Source organism: Lepidothrix coronata, unplaced genomic scaffold, assembly GCF_001604755.1.
Source record: "Lepidothrix coronata isolate B3197 unplaced genomic scaffold, Lepidothrix_coronata-1.0 Scaffold58, whole genome shotgun sequence".
Lineage (NCBI taxonomy): Eukaryota > Metazoa > Chordata > Aves > Passeriformes > Pipridae > Lepidothrix > Lepidothrix coronata.
In genome coordinates, this window is record NW_016690238.1 from 279,074 (window position 1) to 306,039 (window position 26,966).

The 26,966-nt window shown below is 55.0% G+C and overlaps 1 protein-coding gene across 1 annotated transcript; it reads right to left on the minus strand.

The window, feature by feature from the left end:
- Positions 1-1,709: 1,709 nt before the first annotated feature.
- RBPMS2 (RNA binding protein with multiple splicing 2) lies at positions 1,710-26,961 on the minus strand. The gene is made up of 8 exons (XM_017817010.1): positions 26,807-26,961; positions 14,792-14,869; positions 14,115-14,153; positions 13,525-13,587; positions 12,557-12,707; positions 11,795-11,943; positions 3,235-3,304; positions 1,710-2,993 (listed from the first exon to the last, which is right to left on the minus strand). The coding sequence occupies exons 1-7, from the start codon at positions 26,864-26,866 to the stop codon at positions 3,242-3,244; spliced, it is 603 nt and encodes a 200-aa protein (XP_017672499.1). The 5' UTR covers positions 26,867-26,961; the 3' UTR covers positions 1,710-2,993; positions 3,235-3,241.
- Positions 26,962-26,966: the final 5 nt, after the last annotated feature.

Below are 26,966 nucleotides of genomic sequence, written 5' to 3' on the forward strand. Positions count from 1 at the left end.
AGTATCTGAAGGGAGCTGAGAAGAAAAATGGAGAGAGACTATTTACAAGGGCCTGGAGTGACAGGACGGGGGAATGGCTGCAAACTGACAGAGGGTAGGGTTAGATGGGATATTGGAAAGAAATTCCTGGCTGTGAGGGTGGTGAGGCCCTGGCACAGGTTACCCAGAGAAGCTGAGGCTGTACCATCCCTGGAAGTGTTCAAGGCCAAACTGGACAGGGCTTGGAGCCGCTGTAGTGGAAGCCGTCCCTGACCACAGCAGGGAGCTGGAACTGGATGATCTTCAAAGGTCATCTTCCCACTCAAAATATTCTATGATTCTATGATTCTACTCCCTGAATTTTGAGGACATTCTCTGTCCCCGAATCACTGCCCAGAGCATTCCTTTGAGCAGGACCCCAGCAGGGAGCAGCCAGGGAGGGGCAGAGGCATTGCACTCCTGGCCGGGCCAAGGCAGCAAGTGAGGACACACGTGTGTGCCCACACGCCTGCACCAGCCCCGCTCCGGCCGGGGAGGGGACGCCCGGGGACCCTCGAAGCAGACGTGACCTACTTTAGCTCCAAGGCGAGCTGTGTTGAGCAGGTCCCAGTGTAAAAGCTTAATAGAGCCAGGCGTAAATTATTCATGGCCTGGCCATGTTAATGCATGTGCTAAAGGCTTTTTTTTTTAAAAAAAAAAAAAAAAAAACACCAACAAACCCAGAAAAAAAATCTGCTCTATAATTTAAAGCCTTGCACGCTCCTATCACCAGGCCCCACTGCTCTCTGTAGTGTTTCTGCTCAGGTGAGCAGAGCTGTGAGATGTGGACAGACCCAGCAGGGAAGAGCTGGCCCGCTGGAGCTGGAACTGGAGCTGGGATGGCGGGAATCCCATGGGGAAGGGGGCTGGCAGTGCTGCTCTGGCCCGGGCAGCCCAGTGGCCCCACAGCGAGTCACTTCCTGGAGCAGCAGCACTCAGCCGAGCCCATTCCCAGGCATGGTGGCCAGCAGGGCTATTTTTAGACCTGCCTTTTGCTTTTTCTGATTTTTTTCCTTGCTCCTTGCTTTTGCTCAGCACTGCCCTAGAAGCCCTGGGGAGAGAGGAAAACACTGATCCCTGGGGCGGGAGGCTGTGTGGGAGGGCTTTGGAGTGCCCACGGCAGGGACTCAGGGAGCTGAGCCCCAGGGGCTCCTTGGGCACAGCAGGGAAACCCCAGGACACCCCACAGGGACAACCACCCCCTGCCCCACAACTGCCATTCCCACAGCTGCTTTGGTGGGTTCGGATAAGGCCACAGAAGGATTTGGGCAGCCCAGGCCAGGGTGTCCTGCACCAGAGCAGGAACTGGGCAGTCCAGGGCGACGCTCCAGTCGTGGAGGACATTTGCCTTCTATGGACATCTCCTCGCTGACTGCTGGCACGAAGGAGAGGCCTCAGCCTCCCCTGAAGCTGGGAGGGGTAACAAAAACACCCAAAAAAAGCTCAGGGCTGCCCTCTCAGAGGCCTCCAGCAGAGCTCAGCACCAACAACCCCTCCAACACATGCCAGCAAGGACTTGCCCTTCTCTGAGGGGGTGGGGGAAGATGCCATCTGATGGTCCAAAGCAGCATCCCAAATCAGCCCCCCTCCTTCCAGGCTGGGAAATGGAGGTGGGGAGGGGACAGGCCATGGGTAACACCAAGCATGAAGCATCCCACCCTAAGCCCACAAGAAAACACACGAGACCAGAGAAAGAGTCACAGCAGCCTCTGGGTATATATTTTTTTCTTTTTTTTTTTGGTTGCATTTCATATATTATCCAGTTTCACATTCTCATAGGATCAGCAATTATAGAGCAACTTATTCTCAAATCTTTTAATACAAGCGAGACAGCCATGGTCAGATAATACTTAAAGCACTTCAATACCAAGCAATAAGATGCTAAAACAAAAATTGCACAATTTCTTGTTTACTATGCCTGACTGAATCATTGGTACAGAAGACAACCCTTCTCTTTCAAGCTTTTAACTAAACATTAACTTATCTTACAGGATTACAATTTCTCTTTAATAATAATAATAATAATTAATTGCACACAAACACACAAGAAATTCTTTATGATGCATAAATATTTCCTTATTACACATGGTACAAAAATACTCGTACTTTTTATTTTTTTTTGTTCGGTATTCCCACAAAGATGGCTGATTATTTGGCAGGACTGGATGCTCTCCAATCAGAAGGATGTGGAAAACAAAAAAGAGGTTAGATATTTTACAGCTGTTCTATATATAGAAGTCTGAAGAAGGAAGAAAAAAAATAATAACCCTGACTTTAAAACAGGAGCAGAATGGATGAGAACAGAAACCCAGTGCATCGTACTTGGAGGAGGAGAAAAAAAAAAAAAGAAAAAAAGGCGTTTTTCAAATTTTTCTGGTCGTCCTGGGGAGGGGAGGGTAGAGGTGGGAGACAGGGTGAGACAAGGACAGTTAGTATTTCTCAAAGCCAAGTCTTCACCGGAGCAAGAGGAAAACCTTGATGGATCAATCCGTTGGGCCAAGACCTGTTGCTAACGGTTACACAAACGCTAGAACAAACAAACTTACACTCACACAGACACAAGTTAAGTGTTTTAATTCATGCCAGAAAACATGCAAAACCCATTTTGCCTTTCGATTCCTTCAGCCGAGCCGCCCCCCAGGGCAGGGCGAGCCCGGGGAAGCCCAGGACCGAGCCCCCCCGGCTGGGTTTCGGCGCAGCCGGCCGGCGAAGCTCGGTCAGGGAGGATGTCCTGGGGATGGATAGGGGGAAGGATGGAGGGAGAGGGGGATGGAGGCGGCGCACAGCCCCACGGCTGGGGCCGCGGCGGCTTCACAGTCCGGGGAAGGGGGTACCCCACAGTCCGGGGGGAGCGCGGCGGGGCCGGGCGCCTTGTCCGCTGGCCGCAAACCAAACCGAGAGGAGTCGGAGCGATCGTCCCTGGCACATCCCTCCGCGGAGAGGCAGGGGGGAGGAACACGAGTCGAGGAGAGACACTGCGGGAGAGGAGCGGCCGTGAACGAGGGGGGCTGGCTGGATCCGCCCCCTGAGCAGCACCACGGCCCCCTCTACCCCGGAGATCGCTGGGTCCCCCCACTCCCATAACCCATCCCTGAAACACAACCACGTCCTTGGGGGATGTGTAGGACTGAGCTCGAGCTCCCATCCCTCCTCCCGCACAAGAGCCCAAGGAAGAGCAGGACAAGGATCTGGCTCCAAGAGTAATTAATTACTTACTAACGAACTAACAAAACTGACGAGACTTCCATCCTTGCTGGGTAGCTTCAGAGGGAGGATACCAGCGCATCTGGAAAAGAAAGCCATGGCAGAGGTCCATGATCCAGGATTATTTCAACCAGAGCACAAACCTTCAGCTCCTTCAAGCCTTGTGCAAAGTCTACGGACCAAAACATGTCTCCAGTACAGGAAAGGAGGCTCCAGGTTGAGTCCCAAACACTATTTGAGTAGCATCTCATCCTGGGGCTGCGCCATGCCAGCACAGCCCAGCATACCAGCCTCACACTGGCCAGCTCTGGTGGCACTGGGACCTGGCCAGGTCCTCCCTGAAGGAGTACAGCAGGATCCCACACGTTCAAGAAGGAAGCCAGCAGCCCATCTCAGGGCTTGTCTCAACACCTCGAGCACTCTCTGTCTGTTGGCATAACCAGAAGGCAGCCCCAAAATTCACACCCACACCTGGCCCCCACTCACTACAGCACACACCACCCTTCATGCTTAGGAAGCTCCTCACCACTGAGCTATCCATGAAGTTCACCACTACAGAAGCAGGCACAAGGATGGACTCTTCACCCCAGCACACTCTCACTGCCCCCCAACTCCAAGTTTACTTCTTTCCCCCCGTTCAGCCTCAAGCAGGGAAGAGGGGCTCACTTTGAGCACATAGCACCCCAAGGTGGAGGCTGCTCCATCCTCAGCCAGACAAAGGAGGCATCTAAAACTACACATTAAAACCAGACAGCCTCTGCATGACATGGGTAAGAAGTGGCTCATCCACCACTGCAAGACTAAGAGTCACAACTCAGCCACTAGAACAAGCTGCAGGCAAACTACATCATGGGAAGAACCTGGTAGAGCTGCAAACCAGCTTGGAGGCTTCCCTGGCAGGTCCTTGCTGCTACTTCTATTGCTCAGACCTGCTCCTTGCCAAGGAAGGAGCTGCATGGGGCCTCAACAAGCAGACAAGGGACAGTAACTGAACAGACACTTTCCAGCCCATCAAGAGACGCAGAAAACCTGGCAACATCCAGATGCTTCTGTTAGGTCAGCAAGGCTGGTTGTCAGGCTGGGCTGTGTTAGCACCTCCATGCCTGGGAGCAGCAGGAGACAAGCCCGTGCCACCTGACTGAGCACAGAACCAGCAGCAGGAGCAGCGAGTGGAGCTCCATCCTGCTGCTGGTTGCAAAGGGAGCTGGAGCACAGCAGTGATCCCACGCTCCTCCCTCCCCAGCTGCTGGCAGGGGAGCACAGCTTGGTACATTCAGGGCTCTGGGAACCAGCAGAATGATAGACTTGGCTCTAAGACGGGGAGAAAAGCAGCAGAACCCCCCCTTTAAGGTCCCTTCCAACCCAAACCATTCTATGGCTCCATAACCTGCTGGATTCTTGCCAGACACTTTCACAAGGCAAGTGGGTGCCACTAAGTCAGCTCCCAGCTGGCCCCATACCTCACTACATGACACAGCAGCCAAGTGCATACCAGTCAGTCCAGCCTTGAGGACATGAATATTACCAAGACCTTCCTCCCCAGAGAGGGCTCCCATCCAGTGCCAGGACCAAAGTGCTGTCTTGGTGCCACACCCAGCCTGTTTTCACTTCTCCATTAGCCTGTGAGAGGGGCCCTTGCTGCCCAGTCAGGGCCACCATGCTGCACTAGACACTGCTGTCCCCTTGCACTGACACCACCAGGAAGGCTCATAGTGGGCAGCAACATCATAGACAACTTTACAGGGCCACCACAACAGCTGCCAAAGCAAGGACAGGAGTCACTTGCTTCCCCCAAGCCCTGTCACCAGGAGGTGCTTGCTCAGCAGAGCCACATCTCCTCGGCAGCCAGCAGCCGTCATCCCTGGCCAGTGTCTCCCACTCCAGCACCCCTCCCCTCAACAGCTGGAAGCAGTTTCCTCCTGCCCAGCAGCAACAGGAAACTCCCCCTTAGTTCACAAGGCTTCGAGTGCTTAACCCCGAGAGCTGCCTCCGTCCCATGCTGGGCTCTGCTGAGCAGCAGGGCCATGTGTGAGCCGGCACAGCCCACTCCACTCCCTCAGCCTGGTGGCCCTACAGCCTCTCCTCAGGGGTCTGAACTACCTTCTGCCCCACGTGCAGAGCCTCAGCACCTCTAGTTTCAACAAAAATCCTGCTTTTCTCTTAAAACACACACTGTTCATAGCTCTGGCACTAATAAACCTTCACTGCTGATGGACACCTCTCCTCACATTCCTCCTGTAGGTCCTCCAGTGCTCACACACCAAACCCACCCAGCCCAACCCACTGTGGCCCCACAGACCACCAGCCTAGCCCTGTATCCAGAGAGGCTCAGCCAGGAGCCCAGCAGGAGCTCCTGCAGACGCGACAATCCTGGGTATAGTCCAAGGCTCTGACATGATGTCAGGGCGAGGGAATGACCTGCCATGTCTTTCAGCCCACAGAAAGATTAAGGGCTTGATGGGATGAGGCAGGAACTCACTAGGAGGGACGTTTCTGAGGGCAGCAGAAAGAACTGGAAGCAGCAGATCGGAGGCAGTAGCCAGCCAAGAGGACACGCTCTTTAGGCACCTGCCAAGGCAGTTTTCTCTTCACACCCCTCAAAATACTACATCCGTCAAGGAGGAAGCTGAGAAAGAATGGAGATGTCCAGCACTGGGCAAGGAAAGCAGAACAAGGGAGGTTTTTACTGGAAGAGACACAGTTGTTTCTGGAGAAGCATTAGCTCACAGTTGGAAAGGAGGCTGGTCACACCACTGAAACATCTCCTGCTCGCCTGCCTGTAGGGAAGAGGCAAAAACCGCCAGCTGACTGCAGCAGCCTCATGCTGCCACCTTCAACATCTGTCCAGAAAAGAGCTGGAGAGGAGAAATACGCATCTCTACCTGCCACCTTCCAGAGGCCAGGTGATACACCCCTCACTTGCTGCAGCACACCAGCAGCAGCTGCCTAAAAGTCACAAAGAAATGATAAATACAGCAGAGAAACACCACATCAGCACCTCACTCTCCTTGTAAAGACCTCCTTTGTCTCTCCCAATTACCCTCAGAATTTAAGTATCCATTGCCCACCATTCTCATGGAGAGCAATTCCTTCAGAAGGAAAGAGGGAAAGGACTGAATATACAGGTCCATCTATCCTCAGGCCACCTTTGACTTGGAGGACCTGCCTTTCCTCCTTAGTTACCTTTAGGTCTGCAAGCAGCCCCAGCAGCTCTCGGAACTCCGAGCTATCCCTACAGCTGGAATAGTCCCAGGGACCAGAAAGGCTTCTGGTACAGGCAAGAACACAGTACTCCATTGTGCTGTTGGGAGCTGGTAGGATCCAACCAACACATCCAAGAGCTACGTTTTGTTGCCAGCTGCTCATGTGCAGAGCAGCATCTTCACTCGTGCTGCTGAGATCCTCAGCCTCGCAGTCACTGCTCCCCCGGCTGAAGGTCACCAGGAGAGAGCCTTGGGCAACCCACACTGATGGCCAGTAAGAGCTGCTCTGCTCCAGCTGGAAACACAGCCAATGGGAACATGACCCAGGCAGGCCAGGACAGTGGTGCAGCTGCACCCACAAGGCACCTCCTCACCCATTAGTGCACACTGGACACGCACCTTCTGCCTCAGCCGCGGGCACTGCACCCAGGCCACCTGCTTCCAGGGTCCTCCAGGGGGATGGGAACAAGCATCCAAATGCTGGCATGATGTGTGAGACCCGAGCAGCTCAGCCTACTATCAGGAAGGTAGGATGCAGTCAGATTGAGCACACATGTCTCCCCAGGCAGCTCTAGCAAGAGAGAGCTGGAGGATCAGCACATCATCCCACACTAGACTGAGGAACACACAGGAGAAGACAGGCACTGATCCATCCTCTTGCTTAGGAATGTTTGGACAGGCATCCATCCATCAATCCAATGCCTTGTACCCCTACAGCTCATGGAGACACACTCGCCTCACAGATTGCAGCAAACAAGCATTTCCCTTTTTCCTGAAGTGGAAGCAAGTTGTGCTGCTTTCCTTTGGGTTGAGCCAGGCAGGGAAAGTCACTGATGGCCACAAGTCTCTTCTGATGGCATCTCAGTCCAGTTCACCCACCATTTAGTGAGGGTGGCTGCTCAGCAGGTACCTGGTGGAGCTCAGAACATCTCCTGCCTGCTTTTCCGTGGCTAGGAGAGAACTGCCTAGGGCTTGGGGCTGCTTGGTCAGCTATGCCACCACTGAGTCACTTGAATTTAGGAAGACATTACGACCATGAAGGTCTTGAAGAGGCTTCACACCCCTGGGAAGCATGGAGCTTGCCCAGAAAAAATAATCCTGCCAAGCCCCTACACAACCACCCAAATAAAGAGGCAAGAAGTTATTAAGGACAGAAAATCCATCACTGCCTCCTTCCATCCCAGGGAGGATCTGTCAGAGTTTAGCTGCAGAGAAAGGGGTTTTAGGGTACCAACCTCTTGCACCACCACCACTCACAATCCAGGACTGCTCCTTCCAACCACCACTCACTTGGACAGGTTCCAGCATCAGAGACACACCTCTGCTATCTCTTCAAAGTCTTCCAACAAGGCAGCAGCAACACAGATGCCCTGAGGGTACCCGGGGCAGCCTACTTCCTAAAAGGATTGGCATCTCCAAGCTTTCAAGCCATGACCTGGCTCCCTGCCTTCCAAGGGCCTACCTGGGCTCTGGATATCCAACAGGTCAGCAAGCACCCTGTGGCCGCCACCAGCAGATTCACTCATGCTCTTATGAGCCAATCCTGTGTCCAGCCCATGCTTCCCAGGGCAAGCCCTGCCCAGAGCAGAGTCCTGAAGCCACAGCCAGAAGCACCTCTTTGCAGAAGAGCTCCAGGAACATAGTGGCTTCTTTCCCCAAAATCACTTCCACAGAGAGGAAAAAAGTCTGCTCAGAACCACTGCAAGGAGAACTGAGGCAGGACTCAACTCCTTCAGTCAAACATCAACCATCTCACTGCCAACCAGTCCACCTTCCCTCTTCCCAAGCTCCCAGTCTCCTATGCCACTCCCCTCTCTCCCAGGCTGCCAATTCCCTCCGTTACAGCTCACACAACCTGTGTCCTGCCTGTGATTTCAGGTTGCAAGAGAGAAGCCAAGCTCCAGGTAGGAACTGGCTTCGTTTCCAGTAACTGGAGAGGAAAGATGTGAGATTAGACCCATGATTAAGGGCAGGGTCTGTCCCGGTATGCGATTCTGGAACAAAGTGACCGGCAAGTGCTGTTGTCTAAGGTGCCCACTAAAATTTAGTCGTGTGCTATCACTATCACGTCACTCACCTCCCCCACCGTGTGCCAGGAGTGAGGTCAAGGTGTATTTCTGGTTGCCCTCAAAGGGTCAAGGTTGGGGAGAAACCAGGTTTCTTTCACGCCAAGTGGCAGGGTGGTCTCTGCCCTGGCTCAACCGGGCTGCTCCCCTCTGACCGGCGGGGCCTGGCTGAGCCTGGCTCAGCTGGGAGGAGCTGATGTAAGATGGTGCCATGCTGTGTGCGCCATGTCATGTGCTGCCAAGTTGGAGATGTGGGTTAGAAAGAAGGCCTGGTATCTCATTCCCCAGGCTCTGGTGGGTGGGTAGCGTGAGGCCCATGCACTGGGTTGCCAAGGAGATACGGGCTACAGAGATGGGCAGAAGCTTGCAAATCCCATGGTGCACCTTGGAGGAGAGATGGTTACCTTACCAGTCTTTCCAGATGTGGCTGCCATCATGCTTAACACTTCTAGGAATGGAGCTGTGGTACAGCCACTCCACTAGCTGCAATAAGGCATCGCTAGGGCGTCCCATGTCCAGGGACAGCTCTGAGCTTCAGGGCTAGCCTGCGCTGGCATCATGGCTGGAGTTCACTAGGGACATCAAAGGAGGGATTTGAGAGAAGGTGGGAGGGAGGGAAGGCAGATGGGACAATCTTAAAAGTCAGCAGAGTCCCCAGCAGGGCAGGGTCAGGCTGCAGTCACAGCTACAGCTGCCTGGTGCCCGCCAGGATCGTCACCGTGGCGCAGCAGTGCCGGGAGCAGCAGCCATCAGTCTCATCTGGGAGTGGTTTACCAAGGGTTCCCAAGGCCAAGCCAGCCTCACACCACCTCCTGCCCCTCATCTCTCCTGCCAGCCCTCTGGGCAGCCCTTCAGGAGGCCAAGGGCAGCCACCTCCTCTCCCCCTCGCTGAACTTGGCGCTGCAAAAGGACAAGCCCTTCAGGTTTAAATGTCTTGCAACAAGATCTCTGTTTAGCTACAGCCTCCAACTGCTTTCCTGCCTCAGGGCTGATTGCTGTGGAGCTGCTACAGCTCCACCATCCCCATGAACGTCCTCCAGCCAACACCAGGCTCGGAAGAAAGAACTGTGGCTGTCCTGGGGAACAACCCATGAACCCATCACATGTGCAAGCCAACCCCTACAGTGAGGGCAGAGGGCTCAGGACACTGGGACTAAGGGCACAGGTTTTAGCCCAGTCTGTGAGCAAAAGTCACCTCCCTAACTTACTACACCCTGCCTCAGCTCTGCAAGGGAGAGGGCTCCAGCCTGGAGACCGGGCAGCCCACAGCTGCCAGCCCAAGTAATGTTTAACCACGTAAAACTTTATTGGTAACATATACTGTGCCAGAATGTGCCCCTGCGAGGTCACCGCTGGCTCAGCACAGTGAGGAGCAGTTGTGGCTGGCAGCCTCTTGGGAAGAGAGCTGGGTCCAGCCACGGCCTGGAGGGGCTGCACTGGCTTCCTAAGGGAGCCATCACCACCCATAGACCCTCTTGGGCAGGGAGAGCTCTACCTACACAGGGGGCTCCTTGGAGTCTCAGGGTCTTATAGTCAGGCCAGAAAATCTCTTTTGAAACTAGTAACTTGCCAACTGGAGGGAAGAAACTTAGACCCCAGAGGGTAAAGATCTGGCTGAAGGCCTCCTTGATAACTTTCCTCTTTCCTTCTCCCCCACCATGCTCCATAAAGTTTTGGTGTCCAACCCTCACACTCAGGGTCCCCATACAGTCACCAATGACCATCTTTGAAGGAACAGCAGTAAATGTTTCACCTCCCTCAACCAGGCTGGAGGGGTGGTTTGTTTTTTCTTGGTCCTCCCTTCCAGGGACAATTCAACCTTGGCTCCACCACCTTACACACAGGGGGCAAGAAGACACCTGCTCTCCTGGGTCAGTGAGGAGCACAACACACCCCTCTAGTTATGGGCACCACCACTTTTGGAAAACACCAGCAAGCACAAGCCTCCCAGGGAAGGACTAGTCTGGCTATGGAAGTCCTTGGAAAAACATCCCAGTCCCTGGTCCAGCCCTAAACCCCACATAATTCCCACCTACCCCACGGGAACTTCAGCACAACACCAGCTCACCTGTAGAAGGGCAGAAGCAGGAGGGTTCTGCAGGTGTGAGAGGGGCAGGACAGAGGCCAGGAGTTTGCATCCCCTTCCATGTGGCATTTGGGAAGCAAGCTTGGGTTGAAGCTGGGCAGTTACCATCACAAAGCTTGCTGGAAGCACAAGGATGCCAAAGGGCCAACAGAGCTAACTGCCAGCCAGGAGGACAAGATGAGTGGACACAGCTCCTCTTCCTCTCCATTTAAGCAGGGAAGAGCAGAGGCAAATGCCCTGCTTGGCAGGCAGAGCTCAGAGGTTAAGCCCCAATGGTCAGACCCGCTGCCCCAATCCCCCACAGCACCGCTACGGGAGCAGAGACAGAAGCAGGAAGAGCACAACTGGCTGAGAACACTGAGCAGGGCAGGGACAGGGTTCCAGCTTCTCCTGACAAGGGCTTCAAGTCAAGCACCTAAACCTGGAATTAGGACACTGCTGCTGTTTTGGCTTTCCCTTTGCATTCCATGGTTTCAGGGACTTTGTGTTGGTCTCTGTACCTTAAAGCATCCCAGTTTCAGACCAGTAAATGCATCCCTACGTCCCCAGCTGTCAGCAGGCAAGCCCTGGGACACCAGGCAGCTGGTTGTACCACCACCAGCACTTCCAGAGGCTCATGCACAGAATGACCTTTCTCTCTAGCCTGCACCCAAAGTGGCTAACAGGCTGTCCCATCATAATTCCTTACTGTGGCAAGGCTCTGGTCACTCATCTCCTGCAGGACACCCTCCTCCAGCTTTGAAAGTGTTTGAGTCACTTGGGTCACAGTTGAGCCCCTCAGTTTTAGCACCAAGATGAGCCTGTTGCCTTTGCTGTGACTTCAGGGAGGACCTTTCATAGCTATTTTACTAGCTGACAGGTAGCGTTTCCTCCCAGCAGTCCCTCAACATGGTTCTCTGGCCATGAGGACCAACAGAGTCAGCCAGACATCGAACCCTGGCTTCCTCCCACCTGCCTGCCCCTCACAGGAAAGCAGGTTGGACCTGCAGGGTCAGAAATCATGGCCCAGCTCTGCCTGCTCTCGGCCACACAGACCCCTCCCCTGCAGCTGGCTCGGGGCTGGGCCCCCCATGCCCACAGCCAGGGGCAGGCTCTGTCCAGGAGCCAAAGGTGCAGAGGCCAGGGTCAAACTGGCAAGCAGAGACCACGGGAATGAGCACCAGGGCAGGGAGAGAGGAGGGCCTGGATCCTGGCACGGGAGGTGGGGAGCGACTCACCTGAGCGTGAAGAGCAGCAGCCGCAGCAGCGGCCGCCGGGTACGTGAAGGCGGCGTGGGGGATGGCAGGGGTGAGCTCCGTGGTGTACAGGGGGTAGGGAGCCCACGCCTCAGGGGACGCTGGGATCAGAGCCGCTCCAGTCAGGTCATCTGTGCAGGAGGAGACAAGGGGACAGACCTCAGTACCTCACCCCAAAGGTCTGCTCTGGGGGCGGGCTCTGGATTTCCCATCCCAGGCTAAAGCTTTGTGCTGCCATCCCAGTGAGGTACAAAATCTGTGTGCCCAACTGCTCCTCTGACCTCCTGGCCTTGTCAAAAGAGGTCATGAACAGGCTCCACAGAGGCTCTGGACAGGCTGGTTCACACATGCAGCACAGGGCTGGTGCCACAGGACAGAAGATGTGGGCTCTCAGAGAGGACATCACTCGTCACCCAATGATCCTCAGCGGGGCTGCTCACCCTACCAGGCCACACCAAGGGTGATGGCACAGCATTCATTCTTTATGCTTCACACCTAGGGATGTTTCACAACTAGGGATGATTTAAGGGATTTATGGTATCACTTGAACTACCAAAACCAACTCTGCTCTCCCAACAGTTCTAGTGTTGGCCTCAGCAGATGTCTGTTATTCTCCTGCAACTCCAACCTCTCTGCACCAGGTAGGTTTCAGTCAAAGCAGATGTGGATCGGGGTTCCTTTCACCCTGACAGCATTCCCAGGGGGGACCAGCAACGATTTCCAAGCGCTTCCCAGCATACTTACAGGGGTCCCGTGCAATGAAGTGTGCACCCAAGGCAGGGTGGATATTGGTGGGGTTCGGTGTGGCCATCAGCTTGCTCTTGGCCATCTTTGTGTTGGCTTTAGCGAACTCTAACCGCAAGGTCTGGGGGTTCTCAGGGTCGAAGCGGATGCCCTGTCACAGGAGAAAGCACAGGAGTCTCTCAGACGTGAAGCTTCCAATCCAAGCACAGACTTTCCCCCTGAACCAGGGAACTAAGGCCACCATGCTGCAGTCACATGCCCAGATTTTTGTCATCTCACTGCAACACTCAAGCTCCCACATGCTTTTATTTTTATGTTTAGCTGGCCCAGGACCACTGCTTCCAACATGAGTGACACAGTTCTGCTCCTCAGGTGCAGTTCATCAACCACTATGGCTGCCAGCATCGTCCAGGAAAGATCTGTCTGCTGGGGCTGAGATAACCCTGTCTGTACTCGAGTTGGTATAACCCCCATCTATGTGGGAGCTCCTATCTATGGTACCACTACATCTTCTGCCAGCCTGAGCAGAGGCACTTGCTGGTGTACCAAAGCCCAAGGCAAGGTCTATACCAGAGCAGAACCATGTCTTGCTGACTAGATCCCACCAACTCCTGCAGGCCCACATGGGATAGGGATTATTTTGGGTCCCATGCTGACCATCATCCTCAAGACTTTCTTGAGCAACAACAGTTCCCCACACCCTCAGAGGCCCCAGAGCTGTCATCCAGCTGTCAGAAACAACATGGACACAGCTTGCATCCATTTGCTCAGCTGATGTCAGCCTTAAGCAGCTCTCCTGCTTCCCTGGTGTGATGCTGCAGGACTGTTTTGCTTCCTTACTCAAAGGCACAGCTGGGAGATCCTCCTGTCCTATCCTACGGCCAAGCCAAACCCACAGCTCCAGGTCTAGCTACAGCAGGGCATGTGGCCCCCAGCCCCCACAGTCCCCCAGCACTTCGGGGACTCACATTCAAGGCGTTCTTCGCTGCTTCAGCACCAGCCCGGCTGTCAAAGGTCACAAAACCAACTGGCTAAAAGAAATAACAACAATTTCAGTTTTGAAGCCTCTTGCAACTTCTCAGACTACCTTCCCCCTGCCTCTGCCCCAGACAGCAAGCAAAGGAGACCATCCAAAGCTGCAGAGGGGCTTCAGGCAGAGCTTGAAGGGTCTTGGGTCATCAGCCCAAGATTCCCACTTTGTGCCTTCTCCCAGCACACCAAAACATTTTGGCATCCCCATGTGTGGGGACACCACTCACCTCAACAGCCCCCAGATAGGGGGCCTGCTGCCTTGGTCAGGATGGGAGTAGGGAAGGCTGATGGCAGCACAAGGTGTGAGGCTGAAGCCTCAGGTCTCACCCAGGACAGCAAGAGGAGACATGGAAACATTCAGCTTATGCTTGGGACCACCAGGACAGTGGGGTCAGCAGAACCCAGCTGTGTACATGGTGCTGATCCCAGACAGTGCTTGAAAATAAAATGGGATCCCCCCTCCCCTTCTGGCACATCTGGTTTTCTAGCAGAAGCAAAAAATACCCAGGCTGGAAGAAGGAGGTACCTGCTTTGAAGTCAACTTGATCAGTGACCCTTCATAACCCTGCAGGAGGGAAGAAAGCAAGTCAGTGTCAGGCTCCTAAAGGAGCCAAGCTACAACTGAGACACGACATGACAGCCCCAGGAGTTCCTGTAGCACCAAGCCTTCAATAAGGGAGCAGGAACAGGGACAGTAACACTTCTTTCCCACCAAAGGAGAAGACTGAGGGCAGAGCAGGTATCTTAGCTATCCCATCCTGCCCCCTGGGGAAGAAATCCCATTTTCTAGCACTCCTTCCCACTATGAAGATGAGCACCCTGCCCTGGCTAGTGCCTACAGAGCACAGACCACCCACCCTGTGCTAGAGGAGTGCAGACAAGGGAACCCCACTTTCCCCAGGGACAGCCCAGGTGGTGATTACAGAGGAATAGAGAGTTTAGGGGACCAGGATACATCCCCAAAGGAGGGCTGGTCCAAGCAGATTTCATCAGGCTTAGAGACAGCACAATTCCATTGGCAGGCTCCTGGGGAGGTTCCCCATCTGAGCACAAGCATGGGACACCATGCTGGCTTCAGGTTCCCCAAGCTTGCATAGACACCACCTTCCCACATCATGCTCCCTTCCCCCTGACAGACCTTTGCTGCCAGGTCATCCACAAAACAGCATCTTTGGCACCAAAAATCAGATTTGAAGACCTTACCTTGAATGGTCGGAAGAGTAGGTAAAGCTCTCTGGGCTTGATATCCACAGGAAGGCCACTGACAAACAGCGTCCGTACCTAGGGGAGAGGCCAACGAGCTCTACTGAAAGGAGGTGCTTGGTGCCAACGTGGGAGCACAGAGCAGAGCTTGGAAGCCACGTGCAGCAAGAGTAGGACACCTTGAACCAAAGGTCCACTAACCCTTTCCTGCATTAGAGGAACATTGTCCAGGATAAAACACCCAGCCCTTTCATTCCTGCCACAAAGGATGGAGATCTTTACAAAAATTCAGTGCCCAGCAGAAAGGCCTGGGTTGATCAGGGCACAATCACCAGCCCACATCCTTGATGGCTAAACTGAAAAAGACCATACATTCCATAGGAACTAATAGTTTGACACATCCCAAAGGTCCAGAAGAAACCAGCAGAAGACCCAGTTGTCTCTCCAGCTCTTTCTACAGATCACACACTAGATCTCCTCTTCTAAGCCTATCCTGACACTTTACTCCAGTCATCAATTCAAAGACAGCCCTCAATTTTGAGAAACACTTCACTACTCCACTCACATCCTTTGACACCTACAAGAGCCCTACATCATCACTGGAGGAAGATTTTTGGGTCCCGGCCCATATCCTTCCCCAACACACATCAGACCCTTCAGAAGTCTCTCCCAAAGCCATTCTCACAGTGTTTGTTCTGCTGTGCCTTGCCAACAGCAGCCCTGCTGCACCAAGGCCCTGAGGGCTGCTGCTCTTCCCAGGCTGTAGAAGTCATGGACCAAGTCCAAATACACTCATGTGTAAGCAAAAAACACAGTGCCAGAGGAGGATTTCAATAGATAATCCATTAAAATTAGAGAGAATAGTTCACTTGAATAGCCAGGAAGAAGAGTGCTGAAGGCTCGTGGCCTGGTAGAACTCTGCTCAACAGTCAGACCATTGTGGTCACTTTCTCCCTGCACACTGGCTGGCAGACTGTTTCCACAGGAAGCAGCATGATGAAGCTGCAGAGACTTCTTGTAAATCAGCAAAGAGCTGGAAAGGGAAGTTATGCATAATGGGGGTCATGAAGACACTCGTCATCATTAACAAGGAGCAGGAGCCTCAAGCCAGAGCCCATCTCCTGGCCTGCTTCCAGTCTGGAGTGACCCCATTACATTTGCAGGGCAGAAGGACTCTACTCCCGCATTTTTGGTTTTGCTCAGCCATTTCCCCTTCCCCAGGGAAAGGGGTTGTACCCAAAACCTCTTTTACCATCAAACTGAGCAGCACACACTTGCCTTGCTCCTGGGCTAGAGACAGTGAGCACATGAAAACATGGGAGCCTCTGCACTCTGTAATTCCTCTGGGGCAGCCAGATCAAGATTCCTCCACGCAGAGAAGTTTCTTCTATTTGCAGAAGAAAACTCACCTCCTTGACCTCCTGTGCCCAGGACAGTCCTGTCAAGGCAGAGAAACACCCCTCACATCAACTCAGGGGGCAGCTGAAGCCCCCCAGGATGGACAGTGATCGTGAAAGGCTGGGGTGTTCTCTGTGCGTGCTGAGACTGAGGGTTGCCACCACCCCCCACCAGTGTGGGGAGCCCTTCTCCAGCCCAGCACATCTCAAGACTGGAGAATGCAGCCACTGAGCATCCTTCCCATCCCCTCCCCTGATCCCTCTCAATATGGATGGCCTTACCACACACCTTTGCTTTGTCCTACCTAGGAAAGCAGGATGTTATGTGGAACACACCAGACTCAGTCCAACAGACTCCCCACCCCAGCCACCCTTCATTTGATGCCTCAGTGCCTCACTCCAGGGGCACCCCATGCACAGACAGAGGGGGCAATGTCACTGTTTCTCAGTTTTCTGGATGCCTTGAAGACTCCAGCGCTTGCGCTCTGGCATGAGCCACAAGGAGCGCCTGCAGTGCATTCCCAGAAGACCCACGGCCATCTCTTGCAGGGGAGGACTGCAGAGTGTGGTGGCACACATGTGCCTCAGCCATGTGAAAGCTCCATCCCTTTTCAATATTTCAGGATCTGAGTGTGCTCAGCCCCCAGAATGGATGTTTCTTCCGAGCAGATAGAAATCTGCATCCCTGTTGGGTCTCTAAATGGCCCCGTGACACGTCGCTCAGTAAGTCCTTGCGACAGGCATGACAGGATGGAAGTTGTGCAGTGGCTCAGGGAAGGGGAAGTCGGCACTTGGAGCCCTTACAGTGGCCTGAAAAGAGCAAGACAGGTGCCCAGGAAAGCTCTTTGCCAGGGGCAACAAGCTCCCAGTACCACAGGTAACAAGCTCCCAGTGCCAGACACGTAAGTTGCTGCCAAGGATGGGAACAAGAAATGTTCTCTCACAGGCCAAAGGATTCCCTTTGCCTCCAAGTCCTGTCTGCCACCATCCACAGCATTGGAAAGGGGGTCCCACAGCCAAGCCACAGCACCCACCAAGGGTCGCCATCACCCCAAAGCCTGGGAAATCCCAAATGCCACCAGCCAACCACCTCAAAGAGGGTGTACGCAAGACAAACTAAGAAAGAAGTCCCTGCTCAGAAGAGCTTGTTAGAAGCAACAAGACCAAGAGGTTTGTTTTCCAAGATCTCTGCAATTTAACACATCCATAAGTGATCAAGAGAAGGGTAAGAGGAAAGAGAGACCAAGTTATTCAGGGAAGGGAGGGTGAAGCTGATGAGAGACCTGAGCAATAATGCAATGGATAGAATGAGGTAAGCCAGAGGAAGTTCACTTCTAACACCAGGCATAAAGCAAAGGAGAGCTGGGTTATCCCACAGAAGAAAAGCAGGAGGCAGCTCAGCAGTCTGAGCCTCTTGTGCCCCAAGAGCAGCCCTAGTCCAGCCTCCTCCCCTGCTCCCAAAGAGAGCAAACTGCAGATGAGGGCAACAGGATCTAAACAAGCATCTTCCAGTGAATTAACCAAACTGAAACTCTCCGGTCAGCCCTTTGCAGCCCGAGTCCTGCAGGCTTTGAGAGGCTGGTAGGACCACCCTGGACTGACAAATCTAGGCATTCAGACCTCACACTCAATATGCCATGACAGGGTAAGCTTCTGGTAAAATAAAATTGCCCTGCTTCAACTCCCTGCCACTAAATACCAGATCCATGTAGATCTTGAATCTCCCCACTGCACAGCTGGAAAAGCCACTGGACAGAAAAAAAAAAACCACCCACCAAAAATATCCATCCAGGGCTGGGTCAGGAGCTGCCTGAGCCAAACTGCACATCCAGACGTTCAGCAGGAGCAGATCCCCAGGAATACCATATTCTAAGCTTGTTCTTGGGCTCTGCTGCCACCCACTCAGATACCAGGTGAGAACAACCCCATCCCACCCAGGGCTGATGCGAACTGGACACACAGGCACAGAGGGAAGCAGGGCAGGGAGCAGCTCTTGCCTAGGACAGCCCAGCAAGATCATACTGCTGCAGGCCCTGCAGAAAACACTCTCCCTGCCCCATCCCTGCCCCTCTTGGGATGTCCCCAGTCCAAACACCTGGCAGAGATGACAGAGAGCCACGGAAAAACAGGATTCATGCCAGGAGGGACAAGACCATCTAGGCCATCTCTTAGAGAGGGAGGATCCCAGCACAGCTTCCCACGCAGGAGGAGGGAGGGACAAGGACAAACCCATTCAGCCCTCAGTTCTCAGTGTCAGTCCTTGCACAGCTGCATCTCCCCGAAGAGACACACACCTTGTGCCAGCACACCCAGGAGCTTCACACCAAGCCCTCAAAGGAGCCAGGCAGCAGCACCTGCCTCGACCTGCCACAGCTCCAGTGCTACCAGAGGGTTAGTATGGTTCTTACAGCATCCACAGCTCCTGGCCATGGCTGCTTTTAAATAAGAGCTCTCAAAAGGGAGCCCTAAGCAGAGCCAGAGGCTGCCCCACAGCCCAACAAGGGTCAGGTTATGTCAGAGGTGCCCAATGTAAGGGCACAGGTATCTACCCCCCGCAAGGCTGCTGTGGGTGATGGGTTTTTGTTGGGAGACTGCTCTGATTCCTCCCGTGGGAACCAGTAAGGCTGACCCTCCCCTTCTGTGAGTTCAGGCCTTCAGCTACATCACCCACAACACAGCTGAGGCCACTCCAGTCCCTCCAAACTGGCCAGGTCCTGGATCCACACTCCCAGCACCTGGAGCACACAAGCCTTTCCCAGCAGTGATTCCAGACACCAGAGGACAGCTACAGCAGGAATGGGCTCTAGTGCCTCCTCCAACACTGTTCCACTGGACACTCCTCTCTCCAGGAAGCTACCCCAGCTGCATGCAAGTTTTTCCTTCAGACAAGCCATCTCCCACTCGTTCTCAAAAGGCCCATTGAACGTTCTTCCTACACCACCAGCCCTGTGTCATCCTGCTGAGGACAGGGAGAAGCTCCATGGCAGCATCCTAAAGGCACTCCCCACTTCTGGCAGCCAGGACGTGTCCCAGCACAGGGACATGGACTCCAGCTTTTCCCAGAGGAGAGCATCCCAGCGGGGTGCCTCTGAGGCACCCGGGGCCACCGGCAGAGCCGCAGCGGCACACGGAGCCCCAGTCCCGGCCACGGCGATGCAGCCAGGGCCACTTGACGCGAGGCCGCTGGAATGCGGCGAGGCTGCGGCTGCCCCGGGAGCCGGGACTTATAAGGCACGGGAGCGAAATCAGGGAGGCGAGCTTGCACAACAGGGCTGCGGGGAGGGGAACGCGAGAGTCCAGCGGCGGGGCTGTAAAATGGGATAGCACCTTCTTTTCAGTGAAGGTCCTGCCACTGCACGGGGGAGACCCAGCACGGGGCAGTTTTGCTCCTCAGCGCATCTAAGTCCCAGGAATCACAGGGGAGGAGAAAACTGGGGAAGAGAGATGGTGGTCCGTGCAAGGGACAGCTCGGCAGGACAGCAGGGCAGCCTCCACGCCATGGGCCAAGACACCGAGAGAAGGGGCTTGTAACAGGCTCCTTCCCCGATCTGTGTTTCAGTTTCCCCTCCCCTCATCAGCAGAGAGGTGGCAAGAGCTGGCTTCCTGCTGCCATTCCAGCCCTGGCAGAGCCCTGATGTCCTCAGACAGGGCTGCACTGAGCTCCAGTGCAGGATCAGGCCAGAAGCTGCTCCAGCCAGGAAGCCCCAAGCAGGCACAGAGCTTCCCTTGCCACCAGAAAGATGTTCACCCATCCCCAGATGGGAAAGAAGGCCTTGAACCTTCCCAGCACTTGAAGCAAGGTGGGGCTTCAGGCATTTCCCTCCAAAATCAGCCTTTTGCATGAAAGACATCCCAGGAACAACATCCTGCTCACTCAGAGGGAGGGAGGCTGACCACAAGCAAGCCCAAGTGCACAAGCATTTTGTCCCCAAGGCTGGGGTGTTTCACACTGCTCATCGATGGATCAGCCCCTCCTCAGCATTGCTTGTCTCCCACATCAGGCAGGGGGATGTCAGCAGGGCTCAGCCACCCCTGCGGTCAGGGTGAGGGGGAAGCAGGGAGAGGCACCAGCCCCTGCCCGGGGGAGCAGGAAGCACATGGGAGCTGATAAGGCACAACGGGATAGCACCCAAGAATAGCCCTTGGCCCTGGCAGAGGAAGCACTGCTGGTGTGCCTCTGCCATGGAGGCTTCCCTGTGCTATCAAGTCCCATCCCCTGTGTCTCTGCAGCATCTCATGGAAAGGATGGCACCCGGAGGTGTTCGGACCGCAACAGGAGTTCAAAGCTGATGAAACATTTGGAAAGGTCAGCCCTGCAATTCCTAAGAGATTATTGTCCAACAGGGCAGCTCCCAGCTCAGGAAGATGCTGGCTCAGCACCCTCAGGATGTCATTGTCACCTTCCACCTTGCCAAGAGGTCCACTAAGCCAGGAGACAGGCACAAGCACCACAACCAACATGCTGAAGGACACTCACATCCACACTGGCACTACCCAGCCACCACACTAAGCCGTGGGCTCCAGAGACCCACATTTGCCACCCCATGATGTCAGGGACTTGCAGACACCGGTCACCATCGGCTGGAGTCACAGACCTTACCTGCTGTGGACCACCTCCTCCTGCCCACACCCAAGCAATCCATTCTCCTGGCAGGAGGCAGAGAGGTGAGACAAGTATCTGCTCAGAGTAGAGGCTGGCAGGAGACATGAGTCTGGATGCAGGACCCCCACAAGGAACATTCTCACCTCAGGTCTTTAAGCAATTATATCTGTATCTGCTTTGCCCTGCCACACAGTGATTCCTGGGCACTTTTCAGTCTTGTGCCTCCCAGGTCACATCCAGAGGCAAATGAGTCTCTCCTCAAATCAACCCAATTCGGGGCAGCACACCACTGGCCATGCCCCAGCCCCATGGAGCAGGTCAGGTACCTCCATGGCCCAACAGTAAAACCCAAGTGATAGTGAGCTAAAAGGTCACAGCAGCTCTCGGCTGTGGACAGTGAATATTGGAGTGTCACCCCCAAACACAGGGAGATCCTTGGGGCCACTAGGAGGATGACAAGCACCCATAGGACTAAGTCACCATTGCATCAGTCCAGCTCTTGGCAAGACAAGGCCACTGGACAGCAGGGAAGGGCTGTGCCACTCAAACATGGACCAAAAACACCAACCCTAACCTGCAACATGCCCTTCTGGATGCTCTCTCACAATCCATAGCTTGTTCTGCACTTCAGACCACTGCTACAGGTGACCCAGGGCAGTTACAAATTTCAGGAGACATTTGCCTTCTGCCCTTGGAAGCAGATGGGAAGGACACACATCCCCAGGCCAACAGCTTCTGATACACAGACACGTGCCAAGACTGACCCCACACCAATGCAAGAACCTCTCATCACCTCCTGCAGCACAGGAGGGAAGGCACCATCCCAGACAGGAAGGTGCAAGGTTCCCACAGTCTCTCCTGGGCTGTACAGCAGGGCTGGAGATCCCCCCCATGGGTAAGACCACCTGACTGGGCCCTTGGGTTTCCAGTCACCCAACCCCACTATGACCCTACGGGGCAGTGCCCAAAGCATCCTTGCCAAACCTGCAGCACCAATTTCTGCCATGCCAAGGGCAGGGTCACCTAGTGCCACTGCTCCTTCCTCATTGGATGTGCTGAGCTGGCTCAAGATCACACAGTTCTGCAGCTCCAGTGTCCCATTACCTGCCCCTCCAAAGGTCCAGCTCCACAGTGCTCGGCACACAGGAGGAATTCAGTTTCCAGCATCCCTTGTGGTGCAAGAAGGTGTTGAGCATTGTAGTGAAGTCTGACCACCTCACTTCTACACTCATACCATGGTGAGACTTCAAGCTGAAGTCTTTCTTTGAGGCCTCAGAGCTCCAGGACAGGCATTGCTAATTGCTCCGTGATCCAAGCAGCAAAGACTCCATGACTTGGTATGGCCAAGATGAGCAAGCCCAAAGGATCTTTTTGGCTCTACAACCTTCCACACCAGTTCCACCAAGCAGCTCTTGAATTCCCACAGCACCAGATCCTCTAGCAGAGCCATGAGGAAGGACAGGAAAAACTGAACTACTCTTAGCTACCTCCCAGACATCTCCAAGGGCATCCTTTCAATCTTGGTGAGGGGAAAGCAAGGGAGCCTTCGGGTTTGGCCCTTCCTAACTTCCACAGGCGCCACCAAAAACCCCTTAATTCTGAGGCCAACTAGGGAAAGCTCTGCTCAGCAACTCCTCAGATTAGCTGAGGAGGAGAACTCATTTCTGAAGCCACAATAAAGAATGCCTGCCTGCTAAAACTCAGAAACTAAGTCTTAGAGGTTTCTTTGAGAGCCTGAATTTTAGGCATCAGCTGAGTCTCATTTACTACCCCAGTTACACAGCCAGGTGGCAGGTGGAAGGAGTTACCCCCATCACAGGACTAACTGGGATGTTAATGCTCAGACTCATGTCTAAGAAACTTAGATTTTAAAGAGCAAGAAAGAAGAAGAAAGCTCCTTCAGAGGGTATTCACAGGCACCAGAACACAAGGAGATAATGGGGAGATTCCCATATTCCTCCCCCCTGTCAGAGCAACTCAGTGATAGACCAAGAGGAGGTCTGGGAACACATCAGTTCCCAGAACCTCTGCGTGCATGGTGACTCCAGGGTGTCTGCTCAGCCAACAATCTGTCACTGACAGAAAGCTGCATCTAACACTGAGGAGACTTCTAGGATGCATGAAAACAGCTCTGAGGCACCATCCTGCTTCAGCCAGGCCAAGTGCAGAAGGATTAGTGAGTGGTGACTGTAAGTACTACAGCCTCACATTCTTCATAGTGGAGAGCAGTGTCACAGAGATATTTGAATCCAGAACTTACATTAACCTTGCTTGTTTCCAGCCAGAGAGCTGGAATCCACACATGCACGAGGTATCTAGGTCCACTCAAGCAGAGATTACAGAAGTCAAGAGATGCCTGGCACCAGTCCATGAAGTGCTACAGACATCCAGCACGTAACCTGCTCACCAGCAGCATTCCCAGGCGATTCTGGCAGCCCTGATGCACAGCAGCCAAGGAAAACCAGGGATGAAGGACTTGCTACAGAGGGGGCTGTCCGGGAGCCAAGAGCTTCTGCCTCCCCAACAGGGCACTTTCTGACTCTAACAGGGAACGCTGCAGCCTTGCCAGGGACCAACAGGGAAGATCACAGAATGGTTAGGGTTGAAAGAGGCCTTAGAGACCATCTTGTTACAACTCCCAGCTATGGGCAGGGACACCTTCCACTAGACCAGGTTGCTCCAAACCCCATCCAGTCTGGCCTTGAACACTTCCAGGGATGGGGCAGCCACAGCTTCTCTGGGCAACCTGTGCCAGGGCCTCACCCCCTCACAAAGAAGGATTTCTTCCTGAGACAATCCCCTCCAAGCAGAATTTAGCCAGGTAACTTCTCCTGGTCCTCATCTGGTCTCTGCTCACATTACACAACCTCATGTTTGATGCTTTCTACCTTTAGCAGTCCAGGACGCTCAAGCTCTACAACAACAGCAGCAGCCACCACTCGTGGAGCTGCGATCAGGCCCTTGAGACCAGCCAAGAGGGCACGTGGGATAACCACAGACTTCAGCTGCCTGGTTTGGGCATCTAGACAGCTAGCTCCAGATTTCTCACACTCCCTCTGGGCCTACAGCCTCCCAGGTACCTCCTAGGAGAGCAAGGATGAAGTTGTAGAGTAGAACCAACACTTCTGCACCAGGCACCCAAGGGAGCAGGGTGAACACACCTTATTGCAATATGGCCATGGACACAACACACAGCATTCACAGGAAGCAAGAAAGCTCCTCCAGCTGCGAGAAAAAGCTCTGCCTGCCACCGGGGTGGGAGTGCAGCACCCAGGCAGCTGCCCACCTCACAGCACCCCTCAGGAGCACTGGGACAGACGCTGTCACGCAGATTGGCGGCTGCCTGGAAAATTAAACAGAAGATAGCAGCAAGTGGGGAGGGACCACGTTTGGGGAGGTGTCTGGTGAGGAACAGCAGGGACTGACATTAGGCCCTGTTTGTTTAACATTCCCGTTAACGACCTCGAGAGGAGAGAGAGGCATTCCTGTCCTCCGCATGTCACCGGCCAGGAAGCGGCTGCAAGATCCAGGGGCTCGCAGATAAGATAAAGGGAAAGGCTGAATTTGGGAGCTTCGCCTCGCCATATCTGGGGCACAGGGAGCCCTTCTGCCAAGGCTTGGGGAGGTGGCGAAGGAGGCACACGGCAGGGGGGATGGAGGAGTGTCCACAGCGCCAGGACCTGGCAGTGTTATCCATGCAGTGTGGGAAAATATTCCAGCACACCCTCCTGCGTATAGTGGGACTGAAGGATTCCGCTTTACTCTAAACATATTTATCACTTTGCATCAAGGGGAGCTCTGGACAAGAATTTGGGCCCCTAGACCATGCTTAGATGCTGAACACAAGGTCACTCCTTGTGCCTCCATTAGCTTCTGCAGTGAGGAACAGCTCCTGGTCAGCCAGAAGGAGCTACCAGAAAAACAAGCGTTCAGAGGGCTCCTGTAGGCTCAGAGTAGCCACCATGAAGCCCAAGCTGTGCTCATCACCCACAGCATTTTTTATGGTGGATCCTGGCAGGGAGAGGGCTTTGCAACAGCAAGTCCACCGGGGATTGGGACATATCCCCTCCCCAGTCCCAACGTACCACCTCCCAGGCACCCTCAGCCACCTCTAGGGTGGTGGGTCCTTTGCTGCAGCTGTGGGTGCAGGGTGACAGACACACCCAGTGAGGCCACAGACCATCCAGCAGGGTGGACAGGATCGTCCCCCTCCCCACAAACATGCAGAGGCAGCACAATGGAGAGCAGGAGCCACTTCCGTTCAACTCCCACCATTCCCTAGAGATGCCATCTTTAACTCGGTTTTCCAGTCACCGAGCACCATTCCTGGGAGGACCAGCCTCTCCAAAGAGCAAGGATTTCCAGGCTCCCAAAATGCTGCAGCACCTGCTTTGCCAAACCACCGCCCAGCATTGGGGAATGGACCAGCTTTGCCCCAGCACCACGAACTCACCCTACCACCACCCATGAGGCACCAGCCTAGCTGGAGCAATGCCATGGGATGGGATGCCCCAAGCGGCAGCAACCTCGGGGGACTTTGCAGGCCAGTGAATAATTGGATCAAGGAGCCGCATTGAGTCTTCTGCGCACGCGTTCACAGCCCGTGAAACCCCCTGTTTCTGAGCCTCCCCACACCGGGAGTGGCACAGGGCCCCAGGTGCTCCGGCTCTCAACCCACCCACACCACTGCCACCCAGTGAGGCTGGGACATCCCACCAGCAGCATCACATTCACCTCCCATTGCATCAGCACATCACCTAAGCCCTGCTCCACACTGGGGACTGAATTGCTACGGCCACCACCTGCCAATCCATTCCACCCCATTACCCGGGTCCCCCTTGCTGGGACTGAAGCTCAGGGGACACGATGGCCCCAAGTCAGCTGGCACTCAGGGCCAGTCCGGCCCCAGTGGGTGGTGGAGCAAGCCAGGCGCCATGTTGCGGCGGCGCGAGCGCACGGAGGAAAGCGAGGGGAGGGGACTGAGCACCTCCCTGGTCCTGAGGGCCGGGCACGGAGGACTGCAGCAAAACATTACCGATACCAGGCATTTTCCAGAGCCCTCTCCAAGATGGAGGGCAGCTGGAAACCCACTGCACCAACACTCGCTCAAGGGGTGCAGTGATGACAGCAGTCAGTGGCTCTGACAGACAAAGGGCAAACGTAGAGGGTTGCAAGCTCAGCTCTGGCATGTGGCTATAGACAACTAACCCTTGTTAGCCTTCCCAGCCCTGAGTCCAGCAGCATCTAGGCTCTGGCTTGCAATGGCATCCAGGGGAAGGGGACCACTGGCAAGGCAGCTCACAGCCCTCCAGCCCTAGCCAGGCTGCCAGCACACAGGCAAGGACTCCATCACTATTGTCCAACTGTGTCCCTTGCAGCCCACACGGGCAGAACAGTGCTAGATCCAGAAGCTGCAGGGACCCGGGGAGAGGGCTCACTGGAGTGAGTGGGGACCTTCCAGCCCCCTGCCCTGCAGGGCTACGGGAACACGGGGCTGAGTAAGGAACTCGCCCCACCCGGCTCCGGCCCCTCCTCGGGACGGCCCAGGGGCTCCAGCGCCGACTTCCCGACACCTCTGCACTCCAGCTCCCACAGCCCGGCCTCGGCTCCTCAGCCCAGGGCATCCTCGGCATCCAGGCTCCAGTCCTCCGACGGCCCGGGAGTCCAGCCCCGGCGTCGAGTCCTCTGTTCCGCGATCACGGCGCTGCGCTCCTTCCCGGCTTCCCCGACGCCCCAGTGCCGCTTCCCTGGTCCCCGACGCCGCCGCGCTCCATCCCCGACACCCCAGTCCCGGTTACCCGACGGCGCCGCGTTCCCTCCCCCGTCCCCCAACACCCGGCGCTCCACCCCCGCCGCCCCGTCCTGCTCCCGCTGCTGCTCCCGGTTCTCTGCCGCCGTCGCGCCCCAGCTCCGTTGACCCGCTCCGTCCCCAGTCCCGGCCGCCCCGGTGCCACAGTGCCGACGCCGCTCCCGTTTTCCCAGCGCTCCATCCCCGACCCACCGTCCCGTCCCCACCTCCTCCTCGACGTTGCCGCCGCTGTTGGTGTGCTCGGTGTCCTTGTTGAGGTTGCTCATGGTGGGGTGCCGGGGCAGGGGGTGGTGCCGGCTGCTCCGGAGCTCCGCAGGGCCGAGCCGGGGTGCCGGTGAGGTGCCGGTGCGCGGGGGCGGTGCGGGG

Excerpts from the sequence above, each read along its gene's own strand:
- RBPMS2 (XM_017817010.1), bottom strand. The coding sequence starts at position 26,866 with ATGAGCAACCTCAACAAGGACACCGAGCACACCAACAGCGGCGGCAAC. Across the intron at positions 11,944-12,556 it reads CTTCATTGCACGGGACCCCT|ATGACCTGACTGGAGCGGCT; the intron begins GTAAGTATGCTG and ends CCTCCTGCACAG. Across the intron at positions 3,305-11,794 it reads CTGCTGCTCTTCACGCTCAG|ATGCGCTGGTATCCTCCCTC; the intron begins GTGAGTCGCTCC and ends TTTCTTTTCCAG.